General features: G+C 44.2%; 1 protein-coding gene across 3 annotated transcripts in view; it reads left to right on the forward strand.

Annotated features, from left to right (window-relative positions):
* The first annotated feature begins 3,668 nt into the window (after positions 1-3,668).
* The window catches only part of Ninj2 (ninjurin 2), a 100,764-nt gene continuing 89,746 nt past the window's right edge, over positions 3,669-14,686 (forward strand). For 2 of the 3 annotated variants that reach the window (XM_087659140.1, XM_087659141.1), the window contains exon 1: positions 3,777-3,830. Coding sequence is in view for 1 of the 3 variants with exons in the window: in NM_021595.3 (NP_067606.1) it covers positions 3,798-3,830 (33 nt within the window). In the remaining 2 variants the exon portion in view is untranslated. 3 annotated transcript variants of the gene reach the window in all.

Genomic DNA, 14,686 nt, shown 5'->3' on the forward strand with positions numbered 1-14,686 from the left:
TTGTTTGGGTAAGTTCTTTCTACATAGCTCTGGCTGTCCTAAAACTCACTTTGTAGACCAGGCTGGCCTCAAACTCACAGACAGCCACCTGCCTCTGCCTTCCGAGTGCTGAGTGCATGGAGGCATACACCACCGTGACTTGCAGAATCTTTTTTTTTTTTAATTTTACATTTTTTAAGACTAGAATCTCTTGAGTTCAAAAGTTATCTTCCTACCTCAGCCTCGGCCTAGCGGAACTGGAGCGGTGTACCAGCATGCCATGCAAAGGGATATTCTTATTGTCTTCTGTAACTTTGCCTCTTTGATAACCATATTGAAGGCTCCCACCTCATAATTGCTTTGAGTTGGTGTGAGGATAAGTTCAAGTGTGTTTAAAAAAAAAAAAAAAACCAAACCTTTCCCCAAGAGAGTTTCCCTAAAAATCCTTCTTGAACTTCACCCTACAAAAATCACCCACACTGGGGTTGGGGATTTAGCTCAGTGGTAGAGCGCTTGCCTAGGAAGCAAGTGCAAGGCCCTGGGTTCGGTCCCCAGCTCTGAAAAAAAGAACCAAAAAAAAAAAAAAAAAATTGAAACTTTCCCCACTTGGGGCAGGTTGAGTCTCTGTAGCCAAATGTCAGAAGTCCTATTCACAAGTCTCAGGACCCTCCTTTACAATGTGAATGTCCCCAGAGAGTTTATCCCAGTGCCAGCTCATGAGAGCTTAGCAGTAGTCATATATGTGAAAAATCAGACTTGAAAGATGTTCCTATCTAAGTTTTTTCGCCCAGGGTTCTGCAGACTACAATTTGTGGGGCCATGCCTGGTCTTGGTTTTATAATCTCTGACCACCTTTTTTGTTAATAAAGTTTTTTTTTTTTTTTGGTTCTTTTTTTTTTCGGAGCTGGGGACCGAACCCAGGGCCTTGCGCTTCCTAGGCAAGCGGTCTACCACTGAGCTAAATCCCCAGCCCCATTAATAAAGTTTTATTGGAATGCTATCACCCCCAGCCACTTACACACTGTGTATGGCTGCTTTTATACAGTATCAGCTGAGCTGAGTGGGTGTGACAAAAGCCATATGCTCTACAAAGGCCAAAAAATATTTACTCTCTGGCCTCTTACAGAAAGAGTGTGATGACCCCTGGTGCAGGGTCACGGTGTGACAGAGAGATAAAACACTTTCCAAATCCTGCTTCTTGTTTATCTCCACATGACGCTTATGAGTAGGATACGGTTCAAGTCCAGGGCCAGCTTGGCAACCTGACCAGTCTGCTAACCAATCGCAGCTGTTTCCTCTTGCAGCCCATGTACTCGTTACTAAGGAAATTTCTTTGGAAATATATTCAGGTGCTTTTACTCTTTTATATTTTCTTCTGGTTTCCCCTCTACCTAGTCAGATGCATCTATGGAGTTAAAAGATAATGGGAATTATCATAGATTACCACAGGAAGGCAAAGAGCGAGGAAATGATTAATATTTTGTTCCTGAGCCCCCAAATAAAAAGTTCTAGCTTCTAAAATTCTACAATAAACAAGAATAGCCATCTGCTAAATTAAAAAATAATTCTAGTAAGACAGATTTTTTTTTTTTTGGTTCTTTTTTTCGGAGCTGGGGACCGAACCCAGGGCCTTGCGCTTCCTAGGTAAGCGCTCTACCACTGAGCTAAATCCCCAGCCCCTAAGACAGATTTTTTAACATTGTTATTTATTCTATAATTAAAACTTGTATTTCTTTGACACACACACACACATACACACGCACGCACACACACACAGCTTGGAGGAACTGCTTCTCTCCTCCACTGTGTGGCTATCAGGGTTGTCATGCTTTATTGTAGAATCCTGTATCCTCTGGCCCATCCACTTTACAGGTCCAAGACAATGTTTTTGATAGGTTTTATTGCTAAGGAAGATTTTCAAGTTTCTCTGTCTCTCCCTTTGAGTTATTATTCTAGAATTCCATGGAAGAGGATGCGACAAAGAAAAAAGAGAGATGGGCTTCCCTTCCTCGTCCTCGATTCTGAAGGAAAGAAGAAAGGCAGAGGAAGGAGAGCAGGCATTGGAGTGTGGATGTCTCTCCTCTTTAAACCAAATGTGTGCCTTATCCAGATCCAGATTTCTGCGCTTCAGATCTTCAGTCAGTCTTGAGCCCCTGCTTGGCCTCCTGTGCTTCTGTTTCTGCTATAAAACAAGGGGAATAATGCTGGAAGCACATTTCCACATTTCCAGCGCGATTACCAAAGGAGGCAGTGTGTGCTAGGTGCTGAGGACAGTGCTTACCACGCAGAGCTCCCCACAGCCCGATGTTGAAGGTTTGGTCATCACAGTGCTGTTGGGAAGCAGTGGTGGCAGGAGCCAGTGCGGGGAAGCTAGGATATTGAGTGGCCTGCCGTTGAAGGAGTATTAGAACCCTTCCCTCCCTCTTCCTTTTTCCATTTACTCCCTGCTGCCAGGAGGTGAACAGACTTCCTTTATAACACATTCTTAAACATGGTTTTGGAGTGCTGCTACAGACTCCCCAGAGCAGGGCCTGCCAACCGTGAACTGAAATCTCTGAACCCTTGAACCAAAGGTTGATTGATTGTCCCAAGTATGCTGTCACAGTGACAGAAAACTGACTGACACATAGATAACTGTGAGAGGTAGGGTGTGATGGGTAATCTTGTTCACTTGACATAATTCTCACCTATCATCAAACCTGCTCACACTGTGTAGCAGGGTGGGAATTGGAGATTCTAGAGAAGTCAAGAATATCTCTCCCCTCTCCTCCCCTCCCCTCCCCTCCCCTCCCCTCCCCTCCCCTCCCCTCCCCTCCCCTCCCCTCCCCTTTTCTGCCCCTCTTCCCTCTCCTCCTCTCCCCTCTCCCCCTCCTCTCTCTCCCCTCTCTCCTCTCCCTCCCATCTTCTCCCCTCTCCCTTCTCCCCACCCCTTCACCTGTGAAACTGGCAAGAATAAATACACGGTTCTGCCTTGCCCCATTCCCACCTCCCTGAATGGAAATTCTCCCTGGCAGCTGTCGTCCAGCACACTCACAGACTCCCACCACAGCAGTTTGAGTCTAAAACAGGTCTAGGAACAAGACAGAAGTGTTTTAGGTTTTACAGTAAACAGGAAAAATAATCTGTTTCCAAAAAAAAGTCTGGCTGTTGTAGCTCTCCTTTAAGTGAGAGCAACAGTGGCCCAGTGAAGGGGATTTGAAGGTGCAGCATACCGTGAGCTCTCTCACCTCAGGAGAGAAGTCGAAGGTATCAATTTGTATTACTTACCTAATAGCTTTGCATCCTACTGGGTAAGCTACTCCCTCCTCTCCCCTACTCTTAGGAACCGAGGACACAAACAGAACAAGGGACAGAAAGGGAGAAACTTCAGAAACTCTTGTCTTGGGATTGTGCTGAAGCCATCCCACGATTGGTGACCAGATACCCTACACTGAGCATCTAGTGTGCTGTGTGAAAACCCCGTTAAGAGCTGTTCTCCAATTTCCTTGGTAAACATGCAGAATTACTTTTTCAGTAGTAAACCTTCCTGCCTCAAAGCAGGCGCCGTCACCTCAGACGGCCTGGCTGGGACTAGATGGACAAAACTCAAAAGCCCACTTATCAATATGCCACATGCAGGGCAGAAACTTGCACACATGTGCGCCTCCCCCAGGGGCTGAGGCCAAGCCAAGTATCCCGCATCAGCGGATGAATAGCTGGTCTGTCTTGCAGCAGCGCTGTCTCCCACCTCAGAAGAGCTGGAAACACAGACTGCCCGGCTAAGAGCCCACGCAAACTACAGGCACTCGGCGGGTGGCAAGTGGCCCAAGGACAGCAAGATGGAGTCAGACCGAGAAATCATCCACCTTCAAGTAAGTTCTGTGGGGAGCCAAGAGAAGGGGGGAGTCTGGGAGCGGTTGTGAAGGTAGCATTCGGTCACTTATTAGCCACCCCCAGCTCTACTATCTCTCTTCCTCACCCCTTCTCTGAACACGCGCCATTGGCTTTTGCTCTTTAGTCCCATTTCAGGCAGTGTCCCCGGGGCTGGTTCCTCACGTGTCTTTAGATATGTGAAAGTGGATTGTTTCGATTCCTTTCGGCTTCTGCTTCCTCTCGTCAAAGAGCTAATGAGATCTGTGTTGTCAGAAAATGATTTAATATTCTTTGCCGTTCTTTCCCCCAAACCCTGGGACAGTGGCTGCTACATATCCAGCTGTTCCTTTAGAGACAAGGAAAGCTGGGGCGTTAGAGAGCAAGAGGCAGGTGGCCAACTCTGTATTTTCATAGTTTGGAAAAACCTAAACTTTTTTGAGACCTGAGTCTATAAGGCTTTCTTGTGTGGGACAGACAGTGTCTCATTCAGACAACGACAGCATGAGGTAAGCAGCCGTGTACTGGGGAGAGGCAGTCAGGTATCCTACCCTTGATGCTACAGGCTTGGAAGGCTAGAGGAAATGGAAGGTTCTAGCAAAGGCAGAAAGCCAACCAGGCAGAGTAGCATCAGCTGTAAGTTGCATGATCATTTTTCCAAGAGTCAGACAAACTATTTAAAAAAGGACTTTAAAAAAATCTTTTTCCATTTGTTTTCTTCCAACACTGTATAATTAGCTGTTCTAGACCTGGGCGTTTACCTCTGCATATAAACTGTAGGGCCATATTGCTGATAGCCAGGAATTTGTTTTGCTTGGAATTGTTGTGAATCTGTAGTTCAAACTGAGAAGAACTGACATCTTAACAACAATGAGTCCATCTTCCTGTGTGGATTTTGATTTCCATCATCTGGACACAGTAGCAAATAACTGAGGTCAGCCTGGGGCAAAAGACACACCCTGTCTGAAAAACAAAACGAAGGCTGCAAATCTAGTTTAGTGGCCATGCATGTGTGGGGCCCTAAATTCAATCACTAACATCAAGGAGAGAGGAAAACTGAGCAGGAGAAATGGCTTCATGGGTAAAGAGCTCACTGTGCAAGCGTGAGGACCTGAGTTCAAATCTCCAGACTCTACAGAAAGCCACCCATGACAGAATCTGTTCTAGAGCATCTATGGTGGGATGAGAGACAGAGACAAACTCATCCCTGGAAGTCCATGTGTTAGCTAGCCTCATGCAGTGCCAGACAGCAGGGAGCACCATCTTTTGCGTTTCTGTGAGTTTTGCTTCACATAGTTTGATGTATGTGAAGGGTTGTTCTACTCACTGGGCCTGGTGGCACAGGTCTACTCAGGACAACGAAGTAGGGGTCATTTCTCAGGCCATCTGCCTTGCTTTTTGAGATAAGGTCCCTTGCTAATCTGGGGCTCACCACATTGGCTAGGGTGGTTGGCCCGGAGGATATACTATTGTCTCCATCGCTGCACTGTCAGTGTACCACCGCCATCGGCCTTGAGGGGATTCTGGGAATTAAACACAAGTCTTCATCTTTGCACAGCAAGAGCTTTACTGACTAAGCTGCTGTGTTTGTCTTTTAAGTGATGCATTTAGACTATTGATATTAAAAATGATTTTTAAAAAATGAGGTCTAGGGGCTGGGGATTTAGCTCAGTGGTAGAGCGCTTACCTAGGAAGCGCAAGGCCCTGGGTTCGGTCCCCAGCTCCGAAAAAAAAGAACCAAAAAAAAAAAAATGAGGTTGGGTGATGGTGGCACACACTTTTAATCCCAGCACTCAGGAGGCAGAGGCAGGTGGATCTCTGAGTTCAAGGCCAGCCTGGTCTACAGAGTGAGCTCCAGGACAGCCTGGGCTACACAGAGAAGCCCTGTCTCAAACCTGCTCCACCCCACCCCCCAAATTTTTTTGACAGATAATAAAAATGAAGTTTTCACTTTACCTGCATTTATTTCTTTGGCATTGTTACATTTGTTTATATATTTATTTTTGTTCCCATCATTCTAAAATCAAACCAAGGGTCTCACAAGTTCCATAAATCTGAGCCCTCTACTTTCTTTCAATAAATCTGCGTTTTTGGCATATTTTATTTTCTTTTTCGTCTAAATAACTTTTAACATTGTTTGAAGTCAAGTCTACTGCAACAAACTCCCTCAGTTTTGTGTATCTGAGATCTGAGTCAGTGTCTTTTTGTTTTTGATTTATTTTATTTTATTTTGTTTTGTTTTGTTTTGCCACTGCTGGAGACTGAACTCCCAAGTGCTTGCTCAGTGAGTTACACCGCTTGGCTCCACCCCGTCTTATATTAAACTCATCACTAAACTTCTGTACTCTTTAAGATATCATCCTTCAAAGGGGGCTGGGGATTTAGCTCAGTGGTAGAGCGCTTACCTAGGAAGCGCAAGGCCCTGGGTTCGGTCCCCAGCTCCGAAAAAAAAGAACCAAAAAAAAAAAAAAAAAGTTTAATCCTTCAAAGAGATCACAGAAATTACAGTTTTCAGAAATAAATTCCAGTGTATTCTTCAGGAGGTAAACTGTCTCGCGTTCAGCAATAAGAAGATATTTCTACACACGCTCATCATCAGCTGATTCAAATTTGGTTTCTGCTGACAATGTGTGGAACACCCAGGACGGTTTAATGCTCTGTAACCTGCTTCCTTGAGTTTTTAGTAATTGACTGGTAATCACTGTCTTGACTCTTAGCCAATATGAATTCTTTCAACGAAAGATCATCTTGTTCATGGTGCTGCCGCGAAGCTGAGAATGTGCGTTACCTTCTTGCTTTCAGTGTTATATGTTCTGTTTAGCTTCTCCACTGTGATCCTTCCTTCTTTCCTTCCTTCCTTCCTTCCTTCCTTCCTTCCTTCCTTCCTTCCTTCCTTCCTTCCTTCCTTTTTTAGACAAGGTCTCGTGTGTCTTAAGCTAGCTTAGAATTCACTGTATAGCTCTGGATGACATTGACCTTCTTACCCCACCTGCTGCCCCTACTTCTTGAGGGGTAGAACTACAGGTGAACACCACCACACCCACTTTTATGTGGTGCTGGGGAAGCTGGGCTTTTGTGCATGCTAGGCAAGCACTCTACCGACTGTTTCTTAACCACTGTGCTCTTAAAGGCATTTCTGCAGGCTGCTAATGCTGTTTCTTTGCTGGCATATTTCTTTTTGTGTTTTAACAAATCACACATCTCAGATCTGGTGTCATTTGCACAGAGAATGTTCTCCCTCGCTCATCTCACTTTCCAAAAGTTCTGTTTCCTGTACACCGGATTGTAGGCACTGACTGGGGTCAAATTCCTACTTGTGGTTTAGATATTCACGCTCGGTAGACTTAAAATTATGGTCAATCCCTATAATCCTTTTTTAAGGTCTTTTTTTTTTTTTTCCGGAGCTGGGGACCGAACCCAGGGCCTTGCGCTTGCTAGGCAAGCACTCTACCACTGAGCTAAATCCCCAACCCCTTAAGGTTTATTTCTTTATTTTACTGTATGAATGCTTTTGTCTACATGTATGTATACCATATGCACGCCTGATGTCCAGGGTTTAGGAAAGGGTATCAGGTCCCCTGTAACTGGAGTTACAGAGAGATGGCTGTGAGCTGCCATGTGGGTGCTGGGAACAGAACTTCAGTCTTCTACAAAAGCAGGAAGTGCTCTTAACCGTAGAGCCATCTCTCCAGTACATCCTGTATCATCTTTAGCTGGTGTGGTCTAGGGGAGAAGATCTCTGTCTTTGTTTGTTTTTTTTTTTGTTTTGTTTTGTTTTTTTGTTTGTTTGTTTTTTTTTTCGGAGCTGGGGACCGAACCCAGGACCTTGCGCTTGCTAGGCAAGAGCTCTACCACTGAGCTAAATCCCCAACCCCGAAGATCTCTGTCTTAAGCAGGAGGTATTGATGGCTGGTTTCTCTAGAGCCTTCTGTTTCAGGTCTTGACTCTGCAATTCCTCAAGTCTCTAGAAAAAAGTCTTTATTTTCCTCTTTTATTTTATTTTGTAACCTCTTACCCATTTCACTGTGGCGTTCCTCTAAATCCATGTCAAGGTGTCTGGTTTCTTCACTGAACTCAGATTTCTTGAGTCTGTTGACTCTTTCTTCAACTGGGCTGTTTCCTGGTTCTTTTTAAACTGGCTTCATTAATGTTCCCTTCCTACGCATTGTCTTCCGGGCCACTTCATCTTGATGGCGGCACTCTCTCAACCCGGAAAGCCTTTCACACAGCAGCCCAGCCTCGTACAGTATTCAGGAGCTAGCCCAGGTTCTGTGACTGTCTAGTTTTAAACCCAGGGAAGCTAGTTGTACCTAATTCCTTCAACAGGTTGTGGTCCTTATCAATGGTTAACTTGTTTCCTGGGTGTCACACATATTTTGATAACGCAATTAGCTTACTTGTTTTCTTGTATAGTTTATTCTTCTACACTTCCGATTTTTTTCCACTTGTCATTCAGTAACCAAGAGCATGACGTCATACTTTGTGTTTCTCAGCCGTTTGAAGCTTTATCCGTTTTGGAACCATTCACTATGGGCTTCAGGGTAGCTGTTAAGGTTAGCTATGGTGACCTGTGGTCGTTTATACTAACGTGTCGTAGTCTGCTGGTTATTTCATTACCTTTAAAGTTCACTTACTATTATTGTATGTGTGTGCATGCATGCTGCGTGTACACGAGCACACATACCTTGGTGTATGTGTGCAGGTCACAGGACAGCTCTGTGGAATTGGTTTTCTCCTTTGCCTTTACCTGGGTGGCAGGAAATGAATTCTGATGGCTGAACTGCTGAGGTAAATGCCTTTACCTACTGAGCCATCTTAATGGTCTTACTCTCTCATTTCAACGGGTTTGCCTGTGTGCCATAGTGCAAACTTGGGGGGCAGAGGACAGCTTTCAGGAGCCGCTTCTCTTCCATTTTGTGGGTCTCAGGGATCAAACCATCAGCCTTGGTGCCAAGAGCCTTTACCCACTGAACCACCTCTGCCCTTCTGAGTACCTTAAATGTTTGACTGTACTGTCTTCTTTTGGGAATTTTCATCTTTAATTTTCTGAAACCTTTTTTCCCTCCTGCCTAGAGTTCTCTGTTTCCTGGGTCTGTGATTTATTAGCATTGGAGGTCCACTTGGTCAGTTATCTTTGACTTGACTATGTCTTCTGTCCCTTCCTTCTTCCTCAGATGCTTGTCCACATCTGCTGCAGGAGCCACACACAGCCTTTGATTATCCTGGCCATCGGTTTCTGTTCTTTGCTTTCAGCTTGGAGCTTTTCTAGAGACACATCCTCAAGCCCAGAAAGGCTTTCCTCAGCCACGTCACCCACACATAAGTCTGTCAATGGCTGTCTGTGTTTCTGTCCAGGGCTTGACATCTCTAGTGTTTCTTCTTGATTCTTTCCCCCACCCCTCATTGAGCGCTACCACTACCTGTCGTAAAATTTTATTTTATGCAATCTTGATAGATTTGTGGTTTGTTCTTTTTTTTTTTTCATGTAATAAGACATCATCTCCCGGTATTCTGAGCTTGTACCTTTAATTTCCTTTTTGATGCTGGGGATGGAATCTAGGGACTTTGAACCTGCTAGGCTAGCACCTTATCACTGAGCCACGCCCCCAGCCCCTTGGATTTCTTCTGGCTTTACTCTCATTCAGTCTTTACTTGTTCTTTGTCTGCTTTAGGGTCCTTAGCACAGCTCAGAGTTTTAAACTTTGTCAGATAAGTTTAGCATCCCTGTCATGTCTGATTCTAGCATCTTGTTCACTCTCTTTAAACCGTGTCTTTATAAACTCTTGATGTGTAGATACACCAGTATCAGGCAAAAAGAATGTTGTAAATAGATAGTTATTGTGGTAATGTATGGTAGGTGTTCGAGGGTTCGATGGCCCTCAATGATGGGCCTTCCTGAGCCTCTGTGAGCTTCAGAAGTGCTTATCAACCCTCCCTTCCTCGACTTCTTATGTGCGACAAAATGGCCAGTGTGTACTACAGTATTTTCTTTCCTTGGGTCAGTGAGGCTGTGATAAAAAATGTAGGCTGTGGTTAATAATGTCTTGAGAGCAGACCATATTTAAAAGAGCAAATCCTCTGTTATTTCAAAATGATTTTGTTCCCATTCCTTCTGCAAGAGGGAGTTTTCTTACAGCATTTACTCTGAGTGCTTAGCGGGCTCCTAGAGGTAAAATGCATGAAGCATTTTCCTCACTCATTACAGTGGGACTCCTGGCGTGGTGACTCTGAGACACATTGCCTCTGCCTCCGTTGCAGACCTGCAGCAGTGAGCCCCCACCCCACCTCACCCCACCTCACCCCACCTCACCCCAGAGTCTCTCTGCTTGGCTATGATACCCTTGGTCTATCTGCCTGCCCCTCCAGCTCGAGGGATTTGCTTTCCCTGTTTGCCTACTTCTCTTTCAGAGACAAGTTGAGATGTTGAATCTTTAGCCAGTTAACTATTGCTTGTCCCATCAGAGTGGGGTCTTTTAAGCTTCTTATATGCAGAACCAGAAACTGGAGTCTCCTCTATTTTCAAGTGGGAGCTCCAGAAAACAAGCTGGGAATATGCATTAAGAGAGTGTATTTATTTATTTATTTATTTATTTATTTATTTATTTATTTATTTATTTATTTAGATGTGTATTGGTGTTTTGCCTGCATGCATGTCTGTGTGAGAATGTCAGATCTTGAAATTACAGACAGTTGTGAGCTGCCATTTGGGTGCTGGGAATTGAACTCAGAACCTCTGGAAGAACAGTCAGACATGGCTCAGTGGTTAAGAGCATTGACTGCTCTTCCAGAGGTCCTGAGTTCAAATCCCAGCAACCACATGGTGGATCACAACCATCTGTAATGAGATCTGATGCCCTCTTCTGGTTCTGTCTGAAGACAGCTACAGTGTACTTATATATAATAAATAAATAAATAAATAAATAAATAAATAAATCTTTTTTTTTAAAGAGAGACTGTTATGTGCTGGGTGGTAGTGGTGCACACCTTTGATCCCAGCAGTTGGGAGGCAGGGGGAGGAAGATCTCTGAGTTTGAAGGGCAACCTGGTCTACAAGAGTGAGTTCCAGGACAGCCAGAGCTGTACAGAGACATCCTGCCTCAAGACACAAAAAACAACAACACAACAGGAGGGGGGGGGGCTTGGTCTAAGAATTCAATAGTTGCTCAGATATGCAAGGATGTTGATTGAGATTTATGGGGATAAATAAATGGTTAAATATAGATTGTTGCAGCTATGAATAGATAGTTTAAAAAGATTTTTGAAGAATATTTAAATGAATACTATTCTAGTTTGGTTTCTGTTGCTGTGATAAACACCATGAACAGAAGGACCTCGGGGAGGGAAGGCTTTGTTTTAGCTTAGAGCCTACAGTCTGTGGTCGAGGAAGGCCAAAGCAAGGACAGGAGCTTGATGCAGAAACCACAGAAGAACTAGACTAACTGGCTTGCTTCCAGGCTCACATTCAGCTACCTTTCTCATTCAACCCAAGACCATCGTGGACTGACTCCTCCCACATCAACCAAGAGCTGAGAAGATGCCTCACAGGCTTGCATGCCCACAGGCCAACTGATGGAGCAGCTCTCGGTTGATGGTACCTCTTCCTACATACATCAAGTTAGCAACCAAGATTACCCATCACAGATACCAGAAAGCACACAGAGAGAAATAAAGGACACAGTACTGGATAAACCTTTAATCTTGAATGCCTTCAAACATCATGAAGAATAAATATGCATGTCTTAGTATTGGCCGGAAACACACCAACGTGTTCACTGGCTATTTCTGGACTGTGGGATTATGAATGACTCACTTTCTTCTTCTTCTTTTTTCTTTTTTACTTTTTATTTCATTTGCAAATTTTCTACCAACATATGATTATCCTTAGAGCAGAAAGTAAAAGGATTTAGTTTTAAAGGGGTTAGAAAAGCAGATGTGTCCATACATACAAATCAGTAGATCCATGAATATGAATAATAGTAAACATACGTTCATGTACATGCAGACGTTTTTATCCTGTCTCTGATTACCATAGAAAGCAACCAGCTGACTAATTCTGTGTGTTAGAAGCCATCTCCTTTTTAATGACTTCCACTTTTCAACAGTTGTACACAGCACAACTTCTGCGTGTGCATGTGTGTGTGTTTCTTCTAGTGCACATATATGTGGAGGCCAAAGGGTGACAATGGGTATCTTCTTCAGTTTCTCTCTATTATACTTTTTATTAAAAGATTTATTTGTTTATTATATATAAGTACACTATAGCCATCTTCAGACACACAAGAAGAGTGCCTTGAATTCTCATTACAGATGGTTGTGAGACACCGTGTGGTTGCTGGGATTTGAACTCATGAGCTCTGGAAGAGCAGTCAGTGCTCTTAAGCACTGAACCATCTCTTCAGACCCTCTATTATATTTTTAAGATTTTAAATTATATGTATGTACCTATGTCTGTGTCTGTGTGTCTGTCTGTGGACTTGCACATGTGTGTGTAAATGGTCACAGAGGTATGAGATCCTCTGGAGTTGGAGCTACTGGTGACTGGGAGGTGTCTCACATGGGTGCTGGGAACTAAACTTAGGTCTTTTGAAGAGCAGCAAGTGCTTTTAATTTCTGAACCTCCTCTAAGACCTTCTACCTTATTTTTTGGTACAGGATCTCCCACTGAACCCAGAGCTTACCTCTTTGACTAGACTGGCTGTCTAGCAAGTCTTGGGGTTTCTTCTGTCCCTGCCTCTCTATTACTTGGATTACAGCCATGCACTGCTGCACTCAGTCCTTCTTATGAGAGTTCTAGGGACTGGAGTCAGGTCCTCAGGCTTGTGTGGCAAGTACTTTACTAATTGAGCCCATTTCTCTAGCAGACAACTCTTGTTTTACACACACACATACACATACACATACACATACACATACACATACACATACACATACACATAACACATATACATATGAGTAGGCTCAATGAAGAGACTTTAGGAGCTAGAGAGATGACTCAAAGGTTAAGAGCACTGGCTGTTCTTCTAGAGGTCCTGAGTTCAATTCCCAGCAACCACATGGTGGTTCACAACCATCTGTAATAGAATCTGATACCTTCTTCTGGTATGTCTGAAGAGAGCAACTGTGTACTTAATTCATAAAATAAATCTTTAAAAAAACAAAGAGACTTTAGTATAAGACACAGGTCTACAAGTCTGCCAACCACTGAGTTTCTTCTCCATAGCACCTATGGAGGGGCCACGTCATAAGTAATAAGGCGTGAGTGGTTGGCACCTTGACTTTAGCTCAAACTTAAACCTGACACTTCTAATACTGTGTTTTACTATCTCCTAAAGAAAAGTCACTTGTGGGGGATAACAACTGACCGATAGATGAATAGATAAATCATAATTATCCTTGAAGACCCAACATAAACAGACAGACAGAGAAGAGTAGATTTCTCCCGATGTAGAAACATTTGAGACGGATTGTCACAAAAGTCAGCTTTTATTGTGTGAGCTTTGAGGAATGAACATGACTTTGAGTAGGGTCAGGATGTTCTGTGGTCAGAACTGTGAGCCGAAGCGAGAGGAAGGAAAAGAAGGAGTATGCCACGGGAGACTGAGTGCCAGCGATCTGGGGAGAGCTGTAGGCTGTGTGTGAGTGAAGGAGAGACGCAGGGAAGAATTATTCTGAAGTTGGTTGAGGAGCAGGAGAGATGACTCAGCAGCTAAGAGCAGGTACTGGTTTTGCAGAGGATTCAGGCTCTGGCTCCCCAGCACCCACATCAGAAGGCTCACAAACACCTAAAACTATGGAGGACCCTATGTTTCCTTGGGCACCCACATTCGTGTGCACACACATCTGCTTGCACACAATTTTTGTTGTTGTTGTTGTTGTTGTTGTTGTTGTTGTTGTTGTTGTTGTTGTTGTTATTCTGTCTTGTTTTTCAGGAAATGGCTTCTCTGTGTGGAACTCCCTCTGTAGCCCAAGCTGGCCTTGGCCTCAGTGATCTGCCTGCCTCTGCCTCCTGAGTGCTGGGACAAAGGCTTCAGCCATCAATGCCTGGCTAGAATTTAAAAAATCTGGTTGGAAACAATCTTTAAAGACCCAATTTGGTGTCCTGGCTAAGTGCCTCTCTGGGTGTTATGTAGGAATCTTGACAAGGGGAGTAGGTTAGGTGGGGAAGGACACAGGCAGCTTTTATTCCTTCTACATTCCTTCCGGGATCTCTACCTGAACCTTGGACATTCCTTCCAGGAATATGGTTTCCCTCCTGCTCGTTGGTGTTTTGATGCAGGGTCTTGCTGTCTATCTCAGATGGTAGATGCCATCCTACCCACTAGGCCTCTGAGTATTGTAGGCTTGTTGCCATCATACCTGACTAAGAGGCAGGAAGCTTAACTGGGCTTTAGAGTTCTCACATATGATCTGTCTCTAATCAGCCACAGCACTGGGCAGGGTATCTGCTGTGCAGGAAACAAACCAACTTGATAAACAGTGTCTTGGTGGTCTCTCCTCTCTCTCTCTCTCTCTCTCTCTCTCTCTCTCTCTCTCTCTCTCTCTCTCTCCAATTGAATGCAGGCTTTGTGTCTGTGAAATATGTGTTCTATATCTGAGCCAATGGCAGTCCAACAAAAAAATTGCCATGGAAAATGATAAGCTCTTTCAAATCCACATACAGTCTAATTCTCGGGCCAAAAGCATATCGAAGTTCATCATCAAACAGGGTAGGAACCTGGAGGCAGGAGCTGATGCAGAGGCCATGGAGGCTGCTTACTAGCTTGTTATTTATGGCTTGCTCAGACTGCCTTCTTACAGAACCTAGGTCCACCAGCCCAGGGATGGTACCACCCACAATAAGCTGGGTCCTCCCACATCA

The sequence above is a fragment of the Rattus norvegicus genome, chromosome 4 (genome assembly GCF_021556685.1).
Source record: "Rattus norvegicus strain SHRSP/BbbUtx chromosome 4, alternate assembly SHRSP_T2T, whole genome shotgun sequence".
Lineage (NCBI taxonomy): Eukaryota > Metazoa > Chordata > Mammalia > Rodentia > Muridae > Rattus > Rattus norvegicus.